This window comes from Meleagris gallopavo, chromosome 1 (genome assembly GCF_000146605.3).
Source record: "Meleagris gallopavo isolate NT-WF06-2002-E0010 breed Aviagen turkey brand Nicholas breeding stock chromosome 1, Turkey_5.1, whole genome shotgun sequence".
NCBI lineage: Eukaryota > Metazoa > Chordata > Aves > Galliformes > Phasianidae > Meleagris > Meleagris gallopavo.
The window spans coordinates 71,684,322-71,706,946 of record NC_015011.2 but is presented as its reverse complement, the minus strand read 5'-3'; the positions used below and the strand labels follow the sequence as shown (position 1 = coordinate 71,706,946).

Below are 22,625 nucleotides of genomic sequence, written 5' to 3'. Positions count from 1 at the left end.
TCCATTTGTGTTACATATGACTGACGAGGCACCTGGAAAGTCCTCACTTCTCCCCATTTACTGTCTCTAGAAAACAATGCGACAAAGTAGATGAGCATATTTGCATGAACAGAGTAACCCCTGTGGTTGTCTCCTCCCTTCCTACCTGATGAGTTCAACTGTTTCTGAATACATTGTATAGGGGGATTTAGATTCCATTGGGCCTTGTTCCATTGCATTTCCACACTCAATAAACGATAGTGCTGCTTCTGCATAATTCAGTGCCTTTCCAAACTTTTCCACCTAGAGGGAAAAAATAAGGACACATAGAAATAATGTAGTCAACAAGATATGGTTACATTTGATGGGATTTTCTCGATGTGAGATTTTCTCAGTGTGAATTATAAACTTGACACAAGTCAGTATATCTTCAGATTCATAAAATCTGGCTAAAGCACATCAAACCTTGTGCATCAGTGAAAATTGGAAAACAGAAAGCAGAGCTGAAAAAGGCTAAGAGATGTTATTTGGTCCACGCTCTTGTGTCAAAGGCAGGATCAACTCTGCCTAAGACATTCCTGACAGATGTTTGTCAAAGCTCTTCAGTGCTGGAAATCCCATGAACTCAACATCAGGCCTTCTGCCTCATCTATCAAGTGTCATTACCATTAAAAATTGCTTCACACATCGCAGATGCAGTCTTTCACCAGTCAACAAAGGAAGGTAATGATTGTCTTAAACTAAGAGAATGGGAATTAAATATTTTGACTACTCTTATTCAAAGGCTCATCTCCATTCTCATTTCTTTTTCATTCCTACCATTTTCAGCACTGCTTGGCCTCTTGTCAGGATTTTGCCTTCTATATCCTTCTCCTCCTTTAGGGACTACTCTCAGCTTTTCATGCCATCCTTCTTCCTCACCCAGTTTGTTCTCTTATTTTCTGTACTTCTTTGACTCCACGTGTTTGTGTGCTTAAACATATACACATGCACATACACGTCCTCAGTAATAGTGTATATGCACATGTGCACATAATGTCCATATGTGTACACTTACATACCACTTATCTGGTCTCAGAATTTCACTTTTGATGTGGGTAGAGATGAATCATACTATTATCTCTCCGTCCTGACTTGTCTTTCCTTCAATCAGAACTCCTGCGGTACATAAAGCCCATTAATGGACTGGATGCATTTGGTTGAAATCTGATGCATGCAGTGAAAGGTTAATGGACCTTATTCTTTTCTAAGGGATAAAGATTTTAAATAGTAACTTTGGAATGGCACACTGGCTTCAATCTATTTTAGGTTCTTATATGACTCCCATTGCGATCATACCGGAGAATTTCACAAACTTTTTATTATATTTCTCTCTCTGACGCTCTTCTGCAGGTGGAAGTGCTATTATCCCAATTTCACAGATGGGGAACTAAGGAGCAGAGAGACTTAGAGTCATTTTCAGGCTGCTCACTCTAAGTGCTTATATTAGGTATTGCAGTGCCAAAATAGGAGGTACTGAGCCCAGCAAGGTGATTCAGAGTGCTCCCATTTCCCTCCAGGATCCCTACACACTCAAGGAAGGGGGAAGTACTTGTGATGAGTGATTCAGTATCAGTAAGGAGCTGGTCCACTGCGAAGGAAGACTGAATGTGAAGGATATTTCTATCACCTAGTGCTGATGGGAGGCTATTTAAGTCATGCCTAAGTGACTTTCGTGTAGGAAATTTGTGTCAGAGCAGAGTATAACACTTGCACCTCCTATTTCTGGGAGTCTACCATAAAAACATTTTTCTTCAGGCTAAGACAGAATTTCCTTTGCATATTAAGTGATTTTTTTTTTCCATTTTGTTTAAAGCAACACACTAAAATGCACCATTTGTACTTTTCCACAATATTTTCTGATTTAAGATTCTCTTTAATATGGAACTGAATAAACCATGGAAATTTGTGCTAATAAACACAGCTGGAGTGTAAAACTCCATGTTAGTGTCCTAAATTAAGGGCCTGCTAGGGCTTCCTTGGCCATTTTATACTCAGCACAGCTAAGAAAAAGAGGTGAAGAAAGAGAGACTGTGAGCTACCTGTCTTCTTTCCTACTCCTGTGACCACAGTGTGTCTATCAAGCAGGGCAAGGCAGGACTGCAGATACTTCTACTTGCAAGACAGCCATGCTCATGCTGAGTCCCACCCCATAGATTGCCCCTACCGTACCAGAGGCTGGCATTTTAAAGCTGTGCTGGCTTATTCACTGTGCTGGACTAACACAGGCTGGGAGAAAGGTAAGAGATGGCTAAGTGGAGCTTTCCTGGAGCACCATGTGCTTCATTGCACCCTTCTGTTTGGGAAGATGGGGCTTCAGCACTCCATAAAGCCCCAGGTTCCCCTTTCTCAAGAAGGTCTTACTGGCTATTTTTCTAGGCACATCAGAGCTGGCAACAAGAACATGTTTGTTGCAACACCCCTCTGTGTGAAACATGTTCCCGCAGGGTTATGTGCTGCTGGTTGTCTTACAAAGGGATTGTCATGAAGGGAAGATTCTTTTGGTACTAGAGAGCCAAAACTTTTCAAAAAAAAGGGCAGATTCCCTGAACACCAGACCAACCTGGACTACAGGTCCTAGCCAGCTTTTTAAACTGAGAAGAAAGGTATGTGGATACACACAGTATAGCATGTAACCATACAATCTCTATTACTACAGTTGCTAATTAAAGCATAGGGATAAATGGAAATTTTTATTTATCCAGGCCTTTATCTCAGTAAGTCATTATTTGTTAAGTCATAGTTTATTGGGCTATGAACATTTGATTATATAAACATTTCTTAATTTAACAAGCCTAGCCATCCTTATAATAGATTTTATAATTACCCCAGCAATACCGCACTGATGAAGAAACTGCATTACAAAAATAATTTGGAGCAACATAACTGGAAAGAAAATATTCTCACCATCGCATCTGCTTTATGTTTCTTCCGTTTAGCTTCCTGCATAAAGTAATCTGCATTGCGTGGCCTACCAGGGGAAAATAAGAAGATGCTTTATTATTTTCTGAAGCAGAATATTTTCAGGTTATTTTTCCCTTATTTTAAACCTGATTTGCAAACATTTTTTATGAAGAAAATACACTTATCATGTAACCATGCATCTTATATTTTCAAATTGCTGCCTGTGGAGACAATAGCATTTATGGCTGTTCTCATTCTTTAGAAGTCAGTGATTCAAAGCAAAAAAAGCTAATAAAATGCATTTTTATGGATTGTATAAACTGCTTCCCAAATTAGTGCAGTTTTGATCTACCAAATGGATGCAAGCATTAAGTGGAACAAGTTATTCCATTTTCTCCTCTCCCTAGTGTTTGCTTACCTTATTTTCTACTCCTCCCTGTACACTGTCATTTGCCTTGGCTTCTCCTTCCTTACAAAACAAGTGTGTTTAATCTCTCCACTTCAAAAATGCACACTGAATCTGCTTGCCTCCACCTCATCCCCCTTCTCCTTATCTGTAAGCATACTGAGAGTGCTGTTTGCTTTTGCTGCCAGGAGTTCATCTGTGACACGGTGCTAGGCTGCCTGCTGCGTGCCACTGGCGTTACTTGTGTCAAATTCTCCATTGATTTCTCCTCAAATAGATCTCAGAGACTCCATTCCATCCTTAACCTACCTGACCTAATGACTGCCAGGCACAAATTCAGTTGCTGTCTCTGTGCTGAAATTCACAAGACCATTTCTGATCCAGACTAATCCACTTCTATTCAAACTGAAAACACAAAGTGCTGTCCCCCTGGCAGGGCTTGGTGACCAGTTCACCGAGCCCTCACAGCTGAAACAGGTTACTTCATCTTCTCCCTATTGCACTTTTCTCAATGGAGGGAAGCCATCTGCCGTGTCATTTTAGTGCATAACACAGCATCTTCAATTCTCAAAAAAGTCTTCGTATGTCCTGACCATGAAGATTCCCCCAGTCTCATATGTGTGGGACACGGCCTTCCTCCTTCTACTCAGCTAAAACATGTCCTGGTTCATCTCAGCACATACTGAAGTTACCGCTGTATCCTTGTCACTCTCAGAAGTTTCTCCTTGAAAAACTGTTCTCTTAGAATTCCTTCGAGTCATCCTTTAGACGTTTTCTAATGAAAAAGGGATATTGCTGAGTATTCAGAAAATGAGTAACAATATTCCTGCCATTCTTGATTTTAAATGCATGGCTTTGTGAAAAATAGGGTATTATGGTATTACTGCAGCGTAGCAATCTTTATATATATATATATTAGTTTGGATTTCTCAGAATGTTTGTTAAAAAAAATGTATGAGTCAGAGAATATATAGATCTAAAAACTGAAGTCAGTGTATAAGACAAAAACTCTTACTGACAGCAGTAAGAACACTTTCAGGTCCACAACAGATTAGTGGGAACAAGGTGGAGCCTCTTGACAGAAGAGGACAACCATATCTTACTCTCTTGAATCAGTAAGGCCATTTGCCACCGCGTCTGCGTAGTCTGTTTCCTTCCTCTTTCATGCACACAGTTTCAAGGAGATTTAATTATATCACAGAAGGTTAGTCATAACTCTTATTTTGAAGGCTAAATATCATCAGAGAGAAATAAAATTTGGAGCCTGAGTAATTTTGAATGACATCTGTCCTAAAAAGTTTGATGATATGCTGAAAAATAGTTCATTTGTTCCATCTTTAAAATGTTCTTCTCCCTCCGTGTGGGATTTTTCCCCAACTCCCCAGAAGAAAGAGGACTGAAGACAGATTTCTATTCCAGCATCACATAATCTACTGCAACTGCCAATACTTTCTGTACCCAGCAAGATGCTAACATTATCTTAAAAACACAAACCATCTGGATTTGGTTTTGGTCAGTTATAGAATCATAGAATTGTAGAATCAAAAGATTAGTAAGGACCTACAAGGCCATCTAGTCCAACCATCCTCCCATTACTATTGCTACCACAAACTAAACCATATCTCGTAGCTTCGCATCCAGACGCCTCTTGAACACTGCCAGAGACAGTGACTCCACGACCTCTCTGGCAGGCCATTCCAGTGCCTGACCACTCTCTGAGAGAAAAAGTTTTTCCTTGTATCTAATCAATCTAATCTCCCCTGGCACAACTTATGGCCAATTCCTTGGGTCCAGTTTGTTTCCTGGCCAAACCCCTCCTCCTTCCAGCCTCCCTTCAGGAGGTTGTGGAGTGCAGTGAGGTCTCCCCTGAGCCTCCTCTTCTCCAGACTAAACAATCCCAACTCCCTCAGCCTCTTCTCGTAAGACTTGTGCTCCAGACCCCTCACCAGTTTTGTTGCCCTTCTCTGGACACGTTCCAGGGCCTCGATATGTTTCTTGCAGTGAGGGGCCCAAAACTAAACACAGTACTCAAGCACTTATGAAGTATTAGACACTGAAAGAGTGTTAGCTTGATGGGGAAAACTATGTTTTCAGAACCATTGAAAGACCTTTTAAAATCTCTATGTTCTGTCTATCTTATTCTTGTGCAATAACCTAGGTAAGATTGTTTACTCTGAAGTGACAAAAAACAAAACAAAGCAGAGCATATCAGCAATGCAGTGGTCTCAGCTCTCTGAAATGATCAAAGTGATGAACCTCTACATGATCCTTTCAAACTCTGCTCATTAAAATATGTTCTTTGCAATACACACTCCCATGTGACACCCAAAACCATCTGTATAATGTGCTTGTTTGAAGCACGGAAAGAAGCTGTAAAAACCAAGTGAGATAATACAATGTAATTATGGTCTACTCGTAAATAAGACAATTGTAGAATGTTTTTCAACTTGTAGCAGGATTTATTCTCCAGAGTTATGCTCAGCAGCTGAGAGCATCAGCGGGAGGCATGTTCATGACTGAACCAAGAGGGCCCTGCTATGGGGTAGCTAACCAGAATGCAATGTGTGAAAATCAAAGTCATCAGTGTCTACTGAAGCCAGCTGTTTCGGAGGAAAGCCTAATATAAAGATGAAACTATTAAAATATAATTGTTAAGCACACTATATATAGCCACAATGTGGATGTTTAGATACTTTCATAGGAAAAATACAAGATTGATATACAAATCTGAGGATGCCTAACAGAAATTAAGATTTGTTAGGAAAAAAATACATTGAGTATATTTTCTTCCAATATTTGTTCAAAAACATTAATAAACATGCCACGTCAAATTCTGATCTTTTAATGCTATCTATGCAATACTGTTCTTCCATGGATCACTACATGTTAATAATTCTTTCAATTCAGATTACAAATGTACACGGTAGATGAAATTGAAAGTTGAGAAGTTCTATAATCTAATGTATGTTTGTGTACATGGTACAGATTGCTTACATCACTTTAGAAACAAAATACGGGTGTACTTGAATTTAGTTGTTGTTGTTTTGTTTTTGTTTTTTTTTTTTTTTAAATGAGAAAGAAAGGATTCAAATTCAGTTTTGTTTAGGTTCCCTAGATTCCCATTGTTGTACATGGAAAGCTGTCCTTTTAAATCCAGTATACTAGTTTAAATTATTATGCCATGAAGTGAAGAAACAGACAGTGGGTCGGTAAAGAAGAAAAGAAGACAGTAGGCTACCTCAGCTCATGAAGACACATGAGAAAGCTGAAGCGTAAATTAATTACTCAGAATTACATACTGTGTATTTCACATCTACGACGTTCATAAAATATTCTATTAATCATAGTCTGATCTTACAGACCTGTAAGTTACAGTGACTGAGAACACGTATCTCTTACTAACTTCATGGTTTGTCCAAATTTCATCTGTAACTTGGCCCCTTTAATGAAACTGGTGAAAACCTCAGATTAGAGAATTTGCAGGTAATCTCACTCCATCGTAATTTCAAATACTGTATGTTCTTGTTGAGAGGTATCTTGAAGAGGAAAAAATCTGTTTCTCACACAAGAAATTCAGAAAGATCTGTAGATGAACTCCTTTTCAGGTCTTAGGTGTAAGGATTGTGATCCTTTTGCAGATTGCAACCTTGCTACAGCCTGAAAAGCCTGGAAATAAGGAAAATGTCTCCAAATTGGTATCAGGCTACTGGTGGAACTGGAAAGGATGTAAGTGGTATAAGAAACACCAGAGTCTCTTTGTTAGGCTAAAAATGTCACCGATAATGAATGTAAACTGGAGTCTCATGGAAAGATATTCCCTGACTTCAAGTTTTCAGACAATTGAGTCAGATTCTCCTATGTCCTTTACAATTGACTGTAATCAGCACTGTCACTCCAGATTTACAGGATTCAGGCCTCTTTTTTTTTGTAAAAGATATATAAAAAGAAGTTTGACTTCAAATTAACAGGTACAAACAAGTGTTTTATCTCTATTAATAATCTTGACTGCATAAGGAACTCCTTTGTTTCTGAATATCTGATTGTTGGTACTTGTAGAAATATGGTCCTCTTCAACAAAGCCAAAAAAGAGTTCTAATACACTGCTCTAATGCCTCTCATATATCTCTCTGAAAGGCAAGAGAAAGAGTGTAAAGCCTCAGTGCCAACTAAGTCAGGCTGCCGGTGAATTCTCCCCGGGATCGAGTGTCATTATGTGAGACTGGCTGCTCTCGAGGAGAATTTACCCTACTCTGTTGATTGGGGAAGGCAATCAAGCACCGCTGGAACCAGTTCAACGCATTCTCAGTCAACACTAGCCAGTCACCTAGGCACTGCAACAGAATCCAGCCTTTTACAGAATAAACCCCCATGGCTAGATCTGATAGTACAAACAAGGCCAGGCTTCCTTTTGAACAGTGGTATTCAAACCATTTATGACTTTGACAAGGGCAGCCTCAGTAGCATGTCTGTGGCTGAAGCCAGGACGAGATTTATCAAACAATCTGCTACTGTCCAGAATTCCTCTCACTGGCACTGCCACCACTTTCTCTGGGAGCTTGTCGAAAACCAGCAGGAAATACAGCATTTCCATAGCTTGTTATGTTGCACAGGATCCCAGCGTGAGGTGAGATGGCTGCGGGCATGGTAATTACTCCCCTTCCAGAAGCAGCCTTTTAGAATTTCCAGGCTGTTGAGTTCCTAAGAGTGGTGTTTACCCAGGTAAAATGCTTGAGTGTGTATGTTTCTCCCTCCGCATCCTATTTAGCTGTATGCCATTACAGTGCATCTCTGCCACCTTTGTCTTTTGATACTTTCTCTGAATTTAATTTACTTCAGTTTAGCAGATAATTGCAAAAATGTAAAGTCATGCAGTAAAAAAAAGGGAAGAGAATCAAACAAAGTGAATCAATAGAAGCCTTACTTCGTGCAGTAATTTATCAGCATCTTCTGCAACATAATCTCCTTGAAACTCAGTGCAACTGCTGGTATTTACAGAGTACAGTATAGCTTAGACTCCAATATACAATTTTAATTATAACTGCATTCAAAAGCACATTTTTCATCTAATTTTTGTGTTTTATATGAACTAAATACTAAACTACAGCATTTTCTGCTTCATTTACATAATCCTCCACTTGAACATTATTTCTTACTGTGGTATAGTGCTTTATGAGGATACATTAAAAAAAACTAATAAAAGTTCAATTAAACATCATAAATGTAGCCAAGTGCATATTTTAATACTCTTCAGAGATAATGCTGCTGAAGTGTTATAAAAAACCAAACTAGGGCTTCCTTAGTGTACAACAATTGCACATAATAAAAGCAGCTTAAATCATAATTCTAAATATAAGACTAGTTTCACACTTTAGTAATCCAAACCCTAAAAGGTGGGTGTGCTGGAAGGAAGCAGAAGAGCAGAATGAACCACTCTAGAATTTGATCAGAGCCAGAGGCAAACCAGAAGAAATGGGCATAGCCACGGTCAGCCCATGCCCAGTTTTGAATTTGTGCCAGTAGGCCATGACCCTTAAATACAAGAAGAGAAGGAAATCCTGTAAGGACAAGATAAAAACATAAAGTAAAATGTCGGTGTATACAGTCCTGCCTATTTGTTGTTTCAGACAGGGATCCACTGGGAAATATACCAAGATCACTTCTGACATATTGTATCACAGATTAGGATGGTCATCCTGGGGGTAAATAATGGTGCTTAAGCTGGGAAGCAGGTATTACTGTACAAGATAGTGTCCCACCCTGATGACTTGTGGCCTCCTGGCCATTCCACAATTCAAAATAAATTATGGTTAAATGCTGTGCCTGGAATGGCACATGGGGTGGAGGACAGCCTATGGTACGGTATGAGACAGGTATCTGGTTATAGGAGTCTCTTGCTCACTACAGCAGACCCAACATGTTTGGAAAGTTCAGCAGAGGAGCGTAATTGTAGAGAGGGCAGGGAAAGTATCGGTGACCCATTTAAATGCTTGTGCTATAGGCATTTCAGAAGGACAAGAACAAAGGATCTGATTGGAGTCAGGCCAAATGTAAGAAAAATTTACTCAATCACACAGGTACACAACTGCTATCTTGATGGGCATAGCATAACGATGTCAATAGCTTAGATTAGATGAATTGATGAATAGTTCAGATACAGAGAGAGCGAGTTACTGTTGCAAAAAAAGAGAGGCTGAAATTAAAGAATGGCTCCTAATTTAAATGAAACGAAGAAACATGCAATAAGTAAGGGTTCTTATTTCTGTAAAAAAGCGAAATACCCCAGATAATAATGTCAATGTAGTGAAATACCAGAGATGAAGAGAGTCAAAATCCACTACATTTCTGGGCATGACCCGGATTCACGACTTAAAGGTACTCTTGTGAAATCAATACCTAGACTAAAACATATCAGAGCAAAGTGTGTATGCAAAGAGGGAGGAAGGAAAAAGGTATTAACAATAGGCACTTGAGCTCCCATGTTAAAAACAGAGGAAGAAATCTCTACAGCCTTGCGGTTAAACTATAGCTGTCCCTCTTTTCTTGTATGTTAGATAAATATTCTGAAATCAGCTAATTTCAGTAGAAGCTGAGGGAAATACTTTCAATCAAACCCTGGGAGAGAGGGTAGGACCACAGCTACCCAGGCTTACATTGTTTTAATATGCCAGGCAATACACCCTGAATTTCCAACAGCAACTGCAAACCAAAGGCAGAAAGATACTTCTGTGAGAGGAAGTACCTGGCAGTCAGCTCTGATGATCCCAGCACTGATGAGTGAGGTGTGGGTGAAATTGATGAGTGACAGTACGTGTGAAACCTTGGCTCCATCTGTGCTAGTGAAATAAGCAGAGCAAGGATACCAGCTCTATCATTGGATCATTCATGCTGTTTGATGGCTAATACTCTCCTTGGCATAGTTTTGAGCTTTCTCCCAGACAATGCCTGGGCACAGCTGGAGGACAACACATGCCAAGGGCTGTTCTCAGGAGGCAGTGAGTGTTCTTTGTTTTGGGGAGTGAAGACAGTTCAGTCATATAAACATAGTGCTGGACCACTTGCCCATAGGGAGAGGAGGGGCACAGATGTAGCCTGTAAGCTCAAGTGAAGTCTGCAGTCCTGGGTTTTCTTTGGGACCAGGGCATAATGGCTGCAAATCCTTTATTTCATGAGAATCTCCTGCTGGAGTTGTTAAAACATCTCCTTTCCACCAAAAGAGGCTCTTAGAGAGCGTCCCTATAAAGAAAGGGGGAAGGTGGTCGTACAGAGAACAGGAAACTCGATTATTTAATCACAGAAGCAGTGTATGCAATGCTTACTGTTATTTTCTCATGGGCAGCATATGCTAAAAATAAAGTGTTACAAGTTAAAAGGGAAGGAGGGATAAAATGGAACTGTCAGATGAAGTCTTGAAATTGCCCAAAGCCAAGAAATTGAGAACATTTCAAAGTAAGCATATGAATTTGTGACCAACTTAGTACAGCAGACATTGGTTTATCTGACAGGTAATAGTTTAGGTCGCTGATGAGAAGGAGGAGCGTATGTCTTTTCCTTAAACGTGCTCCTGGGGGTGTGCTCAGCACTCTAGAAGTCCTTCCAAATACTTCAGAAGACGAGGAGTCTTTAAGGAACTTTGATCAAGGTGAAACAAGCTGGCTTCTACTGGTTTTGTGAGTCACAACCCAAGAGCACCTTGTTCTTTCCACACTGACAAAGAAGAACAGGGAAAAAGAGACTGAAAATGAGAGACTTGGGGTCCAAGTCAAAACTAAGAAATATGGTAAGAAGTTATCACTTCAGCTTTTTATGAGCTGAATTTATGCATGACACCTTTACAGCCAGAATATTTTTGGACATGTGGTTTATCTATAGATGGGAATACTGTGTCACTGTAGGATATGTTCCTAAAGCTAGGACAATATCAAGCTGCTGGGTGTATGTACCACCTGAATCCATGGAAAGAAAATTCAACGATAATAATAAAAAAAATCTTGAAAAGAAGATGGAAGGTGTATTACTTTGATCCCAAAAGGCCAGAAAAAAAGAGAAGATAAAGAGAAAAAACAAACCACACACGAAGTTTGAAAGGGTAAGCTACAATGCAAGTAAGAAAATAATCCCAAGGAACAAGTTCTGATGAAGCCATAAGGAGAACTGGGAAGCTGAGTATGCTCTGCTCTTTTTGTACCACACATGCAGTGTTTGGAGGAGGTGTGAGACTGTGCCCTCGGGCAGCCACAGCATGTCAGTGCTTATCACTTCAAGGACAACAGACTTCGTTCCTAAATGCAGTTATTGGGAATTCTATCATTCAGCTAAATTACAGCAGGACTGACTTTGGCTTGAAGCATTATGATGTAGCTGTTAAAATGTTCTCTTCATAGAGTCAGAAATGGCCAAAAATCCAGGAAATCTTGTTAAGAATTAATACTGGCAGCAACATGGATGTTGCATATACGTGTGCCATGCTGGATATGCTTGAAGCACATTCAGAGCAGGCAGTAAACAATGGCAGTTCAGGAAAAGCAGTGTTTTGGCTGCCTTTTGAAGACTCTTAGCTATATTTACTTTTATATTTTGACGCATGTGTGTACAGCACTCTGCCAAGCAAGATATACTTTTTATTGACCTACTTGTGTTCCAATTTATAGCTAGTGACAGCTGTTGTCAATGATCTGGAGAAAATAAATTGAGACTAAAGCAGAGACGCTGATTGGTCAAAAAAATTATTGTTTTAAATCAAATAAAAGAGATTTAGTCTCTTCAAACTACAGAGTCTGATTAAAATGAAGACTTTAAAGCCATGGCTAGATTACAGTAATTCCAAACTTCATGGATTATGAGATGAAATACTTCATAGGCATCATTTTGAACAAAATGCTGCCATTAGGATTACTACGTGACTTTAGATATACAGTACTGCATTTCTTCAAATCCTCTGCTACGGTACTATAAGGATTTGAAAGACACTGGCTGCCATGTTTAATTTGATCCTTCTAACATGAGTCAAATTTGTTGACATTTAACATTTGCAGCCAGTCCAATCTGCTACATTTCAGTGACTTCTTTACATGGTAAATTCAGGATCAAGAATATTTACAATAGCTGGCATTCGGTGGTGTTTCCTAGATACAGCTTGTGGATGACAGTTGTAGTACAAGAAAGTCTCCCTCCTCTAGTTAGCACAACAGGCATTTAGACATTTGTGTTTTTTAAGGGCAAATTAAGACATATTTAACTTCTGTGTTTTATCTTATTTGGCATTTTAGATTTTTTTTTTTATGGGTTGCAAATTGCTTGGGGACATTCTACATGTAAGGCACCATACACCAACGGTTTTATTGTATTTCTCCCTGAAAAGGTGAAATAGTTGTACTGAAGATTCCTGCCAGAGAAATCACACGTATCACTAATGGAGAAAGCTAGTGATAAAAGCCTCTAGATGATAGAGATGGTGAGAAAAAGCAGGTTTCTTATGACAAAATTGTGGAGGGAAAAAACACAAAATGGTCCCCCATTTTTTTTTGTCAGCATCTTGATGGAGAATCAGATGAAGACACAACAGTTCTACCGTAGGTGTTTCTGACTGTATTTTCTCTAATACAAACAGATGAGCACATCCTACATTTTGACTTTTATCAGGTATACATTTTTGCCATGTATGTACATGTTTAAGGTGCAAAAAACTGAACAGTGGCAAGTAAATTATAGATGATTCAAGTATTTCAAGAGATGTGAAGACTTAGGTAATGCTTCTAAGCAGCTTCAAATTTCCTCAATGGAAATCACTGAATAAATGTGTTGAAAAATTTGAAAAATAGCATGGAGGGAAGTGGAGAAGGAACAAAAATGAGGATACATACACAGGGGAGAGTTTTCTCCAAAAGGAGCAGAAAGAATGATTACGTTTATTGAATTTACATCTCCTCATGACTTCCAGGAATGTACCCAGAAATTAATCTCACCAGCCTTCTCTTCTTGACAGACAAGAATACAGTTACATCATTTTAAAGTCTGTGGGAATTATTTATATGTTATAGCGGGAAACCAGGATTCTGCTGGTGAGATACTGTCATCCCTCTAGCTGTCTCTGAGACTAGGTTAATGTAAATGAACATTACAATTACTACAATTATTATTAGTAATATTTATTAAAATCCCCATTCTGGTAGAAAACAGGGCTGTTTTCTTAGGGCTTCCTGAGGTAAGTAAGTGCAAGTGATGTTACTGGTGAAATTCTGGGAGTACAAAAGGTGTGTCAAGGTTACACAGTTTATGAAGCTCTACTGCTCCAGGCAATGTGAGACATAGCTTGAACAGAATTTCGTCTGCACTGGCCAGAAAAATCAGTATTTTAATTCCAGAATATTATTAGGCGAAAATAAAATAATAATAAAAAAAAATCGGAGTTTTCTTGATATTAAGGTTCCAATCTTCAGTTTTACCTTTAAGTGATACCATATCCTATACAACTGTGGGAAATGAATCAGCAGTTTTAATTTACCAAAAAGAAAATGAAGACAATTACAAGCTTAAATTATTTTCAGAAGAAGAAAGCAAGGATGTTTGAGAGATGTAATGGAAGCGGGGAAGGGCAGGTATTCCTCCCGATATTCATGTCAGCCACTGCTGCTTGCTTCTCCCTCTGCCTTTGTGACACCTTTTTCTGAGCAGCAGTAGCAACAAGTGAAGCAGCTGTCAAGGTCTGTGGATACAAGGCTCCCTTCTGTCTTCTCCCCTTGTTCCACAGGACATACAAGAAGGGAGTCCCTCTCACCCTGCCTTGATATGCATATGTATATGTCTGTAGTCAGAGGTGTGCAGAATTAATGCTGAAGCACTAATAGGGGCTCCCCTTTATGGTCCTGACGTGTCTCACGCGGGCGGTCCTATTCAGCCTTCAGCCCATGGGCCAAAAAAAGCCATTTAAGCTCAGGTCTGAATCTTCACTCCCTATCCAAGCTTGCTGTAGGCGTGCCTGTGTCTTCAGCCATGTCAACGGTGCTTGTGCCAGGCCATGGCACAACACTGGGGCTTTCTTTCTGGTTTGACCTCAGATCCATCTCATCACTATGCGCACCTGGCAGTCACTGGACTATGTCTGACTGTTTATCCTCACCAGACCTGATCCTGATCTGACTTCCTGGCTTGACCTTGGGCCTATCTCATCACCTTGTTTAGTGTTTCTGTGACTGAACCACCCCTGCTGGCATAGCCCCCGCCCCACCAGCCATCTTCTGTCACTGCTCCTGGCTCCCCATCCCTTCGGGAACAGCCAGTCCTCACTGCTTCCTGATGATCAGAGACTTCATTTATGGTGATAAATGGAATACTTTATAAACTATGTCTCAATCATTGTTCAATGTACAGTATTACTATAGTAATACGGGGCATATCTCAGCTCCTGATGAACAAATTGTAACTCCCTTTTGAAATGCAGAAAGCTACGTTGTTTACTATATTTTAAAGTTATCTGTACTTACATATCATCAAAGATAAGTTTTGTCCTTCTGCAGTCCCTGGGTGCGCTGGACAGAGGTGACCAAGGCTCTGTTTGGGTCTGTGGCTTATTGCAGAGAAGAACATTTTCTGAATTGGTGTGAACTGCTTTCTAGACAACAAACAGCATAGAAGACATTGAGCTTCTAACTTCAAAAAAGCAGCTAATAAACCACAGATAGTCTTTGCATTGTGCTGTAAATTGTCAGTTAGTTTTTCTACTATTTCAGCAGGCAAGATGTGTTAACTGTCCTGTGACTAACAGCCACAAATTCACAGATACTGCTCACAGCACTTTATGTAAAGGGCCTGAGTTTTGATGTGATACACAGATGAAATGGAGCTGAACTATGAGTAATCATCAAAACGCTCTGTGACAAAGCCAGCGAAATTATGGAAGAACAGATCAGTTTGGTTACATCTCCAGTCTTTAGCTTCCAAACCAACACTGTATCTTGCCCTGAGAAAGCAAGGTGAGCCCCAGTTTGCCCTTCATTTATAACCACTGCCAGAAAACATTACCACTTCTTCTTCAGGTAGAGGATGGAAATTTAATGGGGAAATGCACAAAAAAGTTAAAATGGATAAAGACTACATCCTAGCTTAGGATCCCTGGCAGAAATTCAAGAGACCACCTGGGCACCACCTAGATACCCCATGAAGGGAAGAGATAAAAGGAAGCTATGTTTAACATTTATAGTTCACGAGCTCTCATATTCTGTATGGCACATCCAGATCGGTTCAGACAGCTAAAGTTTTCAGATGAATAATCAGATACATAAGAATTTTATTGCAAAGGTTTTTAAAATATTGACCAAATGGTGCATTGCTAAGCTGTGCAGAAAATCTCAGTGAAATTCATTTGCTGAGGGTGTGGATCATAAAGCAATCACCTTCTACTTTTGATTTCCAGCACATGTGCCTGTGAAGAAATTTACATTGTTTTCAGGATATCCAGTGAAGACTCGTATCATTATGATTCTGAATGGGTTATAAATCTCTAAACTTATGTTTTAAAAGTTAAAATGTTTAAAAATTTACATTTAATCCATGAAAAAATAAATCTACCACTGCTATACGTTAAAATGTCTTGAAAAGTGTAACTAATAACAACTTTTTTTTTTTTTTTTACAATGTCTAAAATTAAGATTATATTTACTACTCCCCTCTTCACTCTTAAAAAAAAAATACAATTAAGTATATACATAGGTCTCTATGGGCTAGTTATCCTCACAGGTCAATTATCCCCATTGCAAAAGAAGGTGGGAAGAGACCATTGGTACAACTCAGGTATTCCCATTTCCTGAAAGCTGCTTAGGCATTAATACTTTGGCTTCTGAAACCTCTTATTTATCAGATAACATACTGTTTAAAAACAAATACACATTGGATAAAATCTTCTGTAGCAAAGAAAGGAGCAAGGGCCTTTCTAGCAACTTTAGAATGCCTCAGCAACTCGACTAGATGCTACAACAGTAGATATCAATATGACAGTGTCCAAGTTACTTCTTCTAGGTATTTCACACAAAGCTGCAAGGGGCAACATTCTGTCCTTAGTTTTTTAACCACAGTGTCCTGCAAGCTGGATGATAAAATACTGTTTGGAGAAGTGAGAGAAATATGAATCCCCTTAACCAGAAGTGCTAACAGACTCTTTAGTCCAGTGTTCTAATCACAGAGCTCATGGAGGGGAACATCCATTTCCACTCTCACTGTACTCTGAAGACAGTTGCTAACCCCAAGTTTACTAGTAAGTCCTTACCAGGAAGGGTACACTGGAAACCTTTAGTGTCATTAAGATTCTCTGACAGGATAAACATGTAAATGCCTGGGCTGTGGTGGAGCTGAGTTGCAAGACTCATGCTAAGCTTTTCAGTGGTGTCAACAGTAAGCAGTAATGTATGAGAAAGCTGGTTGGAAGCCATGGAGAATTATTTAAATCCAGGTACATTCACAGGTAGGCAGTGGCTGAGCAGAGGTCTTATACAGTGCACCACACTTCTGGATGTGGGGGCCTTGCATTATGCTCCAAAAATACTCTGCAGGCCTAAATCCATTAATTCTGGGCCACTAGCTTTTACCTTTTACTTATGCAGCCTTTGTTATTTGTCCAATTTACAGCCTTCTTGCTGTTCTTCTGTGCCTTGCTAGACCCCAAAACAGAAAACCAAACTTACAGTATCACATTCATTATTACGACTTTTTAGCGTAAGATTCTGCAAAATTATCTTAGATTCAATACAAAATGAAAAATATCAAGATAGGGTTTTATATTGTAAACAACAGTACAACTTACAGTGAAGTCTCCGAGATGTGGCTGTGACTGGATTTCACCCTTATGCTTTTTGCTGGAGGAGATGGAAGGTAATAGACTGCTGCCATTAGGTCTGCTGGAGGAAGTTAAATCATCGTTGGAGTATTTGTGTTTTGATGCATCAGAGAGGGGAGAGACGGGTGACCGAAGCACTTTCTCATTTTTATTTATTGGTAGTGCCAAACTGGAAATGGAAATTACAGTAATGGAGTGTCACAAAGCTGGGTTTGAGAAAGGTAAATGTTTTATATATTACCAAAACTTTGAATTTAAAACCTGCTAGCAGTATAAAGTCTATTGGTATTTGGTAACAAGCTTACAGTATTGGGACCAAGAGTTCATTTACAAATTTGTATCATGTTTATCCTCTTTTCCTTCAAGGCAAATTGTAATTCTGGAGTTAATATCAAGTCTGTATCAGAGTGCTTGAAAAAAAATACAGAGATAAATGGTCACTTGCTCACCACCTCTTAAGGGATAGCTGGAGACGAAGATTAGACTCTGAAGTGTAAGTTTAGGTTATGGAGCCCTATTTCACTATTAGAGGTGACAATTTATAAGCCATGGCAATAAAGCCATACGTGAACTAAAAGAGGAAATGTGTTTAAAGATGACTGGGTTGTCTTTGTGCTCAATGGGCAGCCCTTGGTAGCACTGTTTATTCTGATCTAACACCAATTTTAAAGACAAAGAAAGATAGGCTGGTACTGCAGACAAAAGGAAACATAAGCAGATGGTAGACACGGAGAAATGCGAGCTGGTCTAAGAAAGCCATACAATATTTTCAATTTTCATTTATATTAGAGAAGCTTTGGGTGAGAAGTCTAACAAGCTATAAAAATATCACCTAAATAAGTTCTAGATGCACCTAATTTAAAGAAAATACGTATCTGGTAATTTTTAAAGCCACACACACAAAATAAGCATTCTTAAGGAGATAGTTTGCATTTAAGACAAAAACTGTGATTAAGGTCAGACAGACTATTTTAACGCAATACCTTCCGTTGTCATATTCCCTTTTATTCAGCCTATTACTTTTTATGGACGCTTCTCACTTCTTTATAGTTACTGTATCAGACAGTGTACACTTAATGGAATCGCACAACGGAATATGGTACAAAATATACTTTATTTCTGCACATCATTTCAGGGAACAGAGCTAATTAAATGTGCTCTTTTCATACATTTGTCCATTTATCTGGCACGTCTTTAAAAACTAGCTGTGAGAGAAGCCATGAATCATAATTCAGAACCCTTCCTGTTTCCTACAGTGTAGTACTTTTAAAATACAACACAAACTGTTTTGCTTTAATGACCAAGAGCTGTTTATGAATGGAGGAGTTGGGGTGTGTAAGTGGACAGCTGCGTTGTTCTTTTCCTTCCAAGAAAATAAGAACTTTAGCACTATTTTGAATGTGCAGGCTGAAGCTGTTATTTCTTCTCCCTTTTTCAAACATAAAACCATGCCTTGGCTAGCCATGTTTATACATCACTGTCAAAGTGCAGGACTACAGCATCCAAGAGAAGCCATGGCTCTTTGGAAGTGTACCCAAGCCTCAAAAGCTTGGTCCAGAGCTTGAGGACTAGCTGCTATTTCTATCTGTGTGGCAGGCCTTTTGCATGGCCCCTGGCACTCTACTTGGGGCCCACCTACACGTACTGTGAGCAGTCAAAGTATAGCATCCCAACCTTGTTATCCTGAGAAGCTGTGCAAAACAACACGCAGCACACTCTTGCCTGCTGGGACTTCAGAGATAGTGGACCTAATGTAGATGTAAGATATTTAGGGTTCCTTGGCCTGCTGCGGTGGCCTCTTGTATCAAACAAGGCATTGCTCAGTCTGTACATAGGAGGAAAGGTGGTTGTATGTTGCTAACGGCTGTAAGTTGTGCCAGGGGAAGTTGAGGTTGGAGATTATGAAAAAAACTATTCTCAGAAAGAGTGATGGAGGCATCGGCACTGACTGCCCAGGTAAGTGTTCAAGAACTGTGTGGATGTGGCACTGAGGGATGTGGTCAGTGGGCATGGTGTGGGTGGGCTGGTGTTTGGACTACATGATCTCAGAGGTCTTTTCCAATCTTAATCATTCTACGATTCTACATTAGACTCTACAATATCAAATTCTCACGTCTGAAGGTGTTTTTGCTCCTCTCTTTGCTACCAGCTATCAGCTGTGCTGACATAATTGTCTGTGCATGACCTATAGTAGCATAAACCATACAAACTTCTGGGAAGCAGGGCAGATGAGAGAAGAATTTAAAAAGCAAATACTCAAAACTTTCTTTTTTTATATTTCTGTCTTTAATGCACTGTTACTATTAGAAGTATTGAACACAATGTTAAACAAAATGCAAATTACTGCCCTGCTTCCAGGAAGCTCGGAATTAACCTTGTGACACAGAGAGTGGTAACAGGAATGGTGTGTCTGTGTGCGTTCACGCACAGTAAAGTACACTGTTCCATGATTTTTTTCACTTTAAGAAATGTGACTTATTCTAGGTTAAAGAAATTGAATGCATACTTTTGAATAAGCAGCATATGTGTTTGTTTTCATCATGATTCTTTGCCAGTGCTAATGATAAGAATTGTTCAGGCTCATCAGCGATCTGAACAATAGAAATACTTCTTGCAATAAATAGAAATATTCTTTAATTTTAGCAGTCTTGCCCTAATATATATCCAGACACTGACAGAAAATGATATGTATTCTGGAACTGAGTATTTCGGGCAATTTCAATCTAAATACTGTTGACTGACTTAAACCCAGGCATGCAGTCAAACTTTAAGTCTGAAACTTGTAATACTGTTATGAAAGATAAGATGGCTGCCCAAGAGAACCAGTGCCTACAAGGCAACATCTGAGAATATATCTCAGATGACTGCACTGCTCTAGCTATACTTATTCATTCCATGAGCCTCACACTTGAACTAACAACTCTGCACAATACGACAAAATGTGAGTATATAAATGTGTCAGGAGCTGCTAAGTTGTTCATTAAACCAGAAGAAAGCAGAATGCACTGGGCAATTTTTCAACATAAAATGTGATAATTAAAAAATAACTCGTATTACAGGCAAAAATAACACAGGACATTAAACTGCAACTAGTTGTATGATTTGGTGGTAAATAAGAAGGAAAATGCTTACCTATTTTCATTTACATTGCAGTGATTTGCTGTTGCGATGCTGTGGGCAGAGGCAGCTAATCGTGAAGAACTCTCTCGCTCTAAATGAGTCTTCTTGATGTCTCTGTACTCTTCCTCATTCTCACACTAAGTAAAGAGAAAAATTATATCTTGTAGGCTTTGCGTTTACTGAACATCTCAAAGTACTTTGACAAATCAGATGATGGTTTTCTGACACTGATGCTTTCTTTAAGCATATACCTAACAAGGATGAGAAAAGACTGGTTCACGTCTTGAAAAACTAACATCTAAAGAGGCAGTGTGTAGACAAAGGAGTACAATATAAAACTTGAATTGTTTCAACCACATTCCCACCTGTATCTTCGGATATTTTTTTCTTTGTATTGCCCTCTTTGCCCATCTCCTGTGTGCTTTTCTCTTGCCTAGTGCTTAACCTTATTTCTCTTGCCTCTCCCTCTCTTTCCTTGGCAGCAGTGACATTCCCTGCATTACTAAATACAATAGATCAGCAACTGGCTGATCAGCATCTGAGGCCAGTTGGAAAGGAACAGCTTGCATACATGTTCTCAGCTTGCTCCTCCTTCAAACCATGGTATGCCACATTCAGGCTGCCTTTTGGGAAGGGCCCTCAGCTGATGTGGTCCCTAGCTGGGGCCACAAAGTGTCTGGAAGAAGTTGGCCCACATTGGCAAGCACGTTAAAATCAAGCAAAGCGGATGATTGTGTGCCACTGCTTGATGCTACATCCTGGCCACTTACGGCCTACTCATATGAATGTAGCCCATGTTTCCTGCTACTATCTGACTCTGTCTTGCTTTCCTTACATCTAACTACTGGTGGCTCCATTTTCCCATCTTCCTACGATATCCACATCCCTTACCACTTCTAACGCTTATCTCATTTCCAGCGATGACCAAGTTTTACTTGTGACCTGTTGATCATGCTGTATTTAGTGCTTTGCTGTGTGACAACAACATTTTCTGGTATTTTCTGCCACTGTGGCTGTTGCTAAGGGATTAACATAGCTCACTCTCCACAGGAGTGAAGATCTTACACCTCAAGTGCTTAACCATCCTTCCCCTTCTTTGCTTTTCCCATCTTCTTTAGATCATGACAGAGATGGAAATGATAAAGACCTCCTTCTAATTCTGCAATTCTGCCTGATGATCTATTCTTATCAGTCCTATTCCTTAAGTCTTCTGGGAAGGTACATTAAGTATTGTGTGTTTGCATGGCAGTTATTGCAGGGACGTTCCTATTCCAGGCTGAGGGGCAATTTGGTACTCCAGCAATGCCTTGTATTTATTGTAACAATAAAACTTCCAACAACAGCAATGCTTTAAGATAGAAGACAAAAACATAATTTGTGCCAGAGAAGATCAAATTAAGCTTTTCTAGAATGACTGCATTTATTCTGCTCTTCTATCATATCCTTGTTTCCTTCTGGGTGTATGGGCTGGCAATATGACAAAGAAATTTCCTATAGCACAGAATGTAAATCTTTTGTTTCTGCCCTGCTTTGACCCGGTCTCCATCACTTTGTATTGTGCAATTACTTCCACGCTACTTCCTAAAGAAAACGCATATAAATGCATCTCAAAGCTTAGCAGTAGCTCTACCAGTGGTAGATACTGAAAAAATACTTTCAAGTACTTAAAACAAAGAACAAAAAACAAAAAAACAAAAAACAAAAAACAAAAAAAAACCAAGACACAAACAAGAACAAAAAATGAAGAGAGAAAAAAAATGGAAGACCACTTTAGATAAATGGTCCCAAGAAACGTGCAGTCTGCACATGTAGGGTAGCTCAGATGCTGACAGATGACTACACAGTAAAACTTCAGAAAATGTGCAGATGGTGATTCCAGTTCAAAGTGACTTCTAGGGTCAGACTGTCACAAATGGAGCGGAAAGCATCCTCACTGGACAGCTGCAGCCTTTGGGTGAAGGGAGCTCCTCGTCAAGAGAAAGCTGGCACACCTGGTGGCTCCTGAAATGTTCAGGAGAGGCATGGCAGAGGGGTAGATGTGACCAGGATGCTGTGCCCACAGAAGTGCTGCCTGGGGATGGGACAGCTCATTAGGCACCCTCATGGTTCTTATGCTGGTGTGGGAGCCATGATGTAAGAGCAGGGCAAGTTGCAGAGCGAGGCAAGTCCCCGCTGAGCTGGGCTGCCTGCAGGGACTGAGGGACTCGCCCCTTGCTGTCAATATGAGGGGAAAAGGGTTGCTCCCTTTTTGCAAATATGCAGCAATACAGCGATATTGTGCAGACTGTGTCAAGACAGCCACTTACATTCACTATGCCAAATTAAGCAGGGCCTCTAAGAGCTTCTTTTTTT

General features: G+C 39.7%; 1 protein-coding gene across 2 annotated transcripts in view; it reads right to left on the bottom strand.

Annotated features, from left to right (window-relative positions):
- The window catches only part of AFF3 (AF4/FMR2 family member 3), a 30,104-nt gene extending 9,656 nt beyond the window's left edge, over window positions 1-20,448 (bottom strand). Inside the window, exons 1-5 of one of the 2 annotated variants that reach the window (XM_019617442.2) lie at window positions 20,286-20,448; window positions 17,121-17,322; window positions 14,809-14,936; window positions 2,926-2,989; window positions 146-282 (exon numbers count right to left, since the gene is read on the bottom strand). In XM_019617442.2, coding sequence (XP_019472987.1) covers window positions 146-282; window positions 2,926-2,989; window positions 14,809-14,810 — 203 coding nt within the window. In that variant the 5' untranslated portion in view covers window positions 14,811-14,936; window positions 17,121-17,322; window positions 20,286-20,448. The remainder of the gene's footprint in view (window positions 1-145; window positions 283-2,925; window positions 2,990-14,808; window positions 14,937-17,120; window positions 17,323-20,285) is intronic. The other variant, XM_010716802.3, reaches the window with a different exon arrangement.
- Window positions 20,449-22,625: the final 2,177 nt, after the last annotated feature.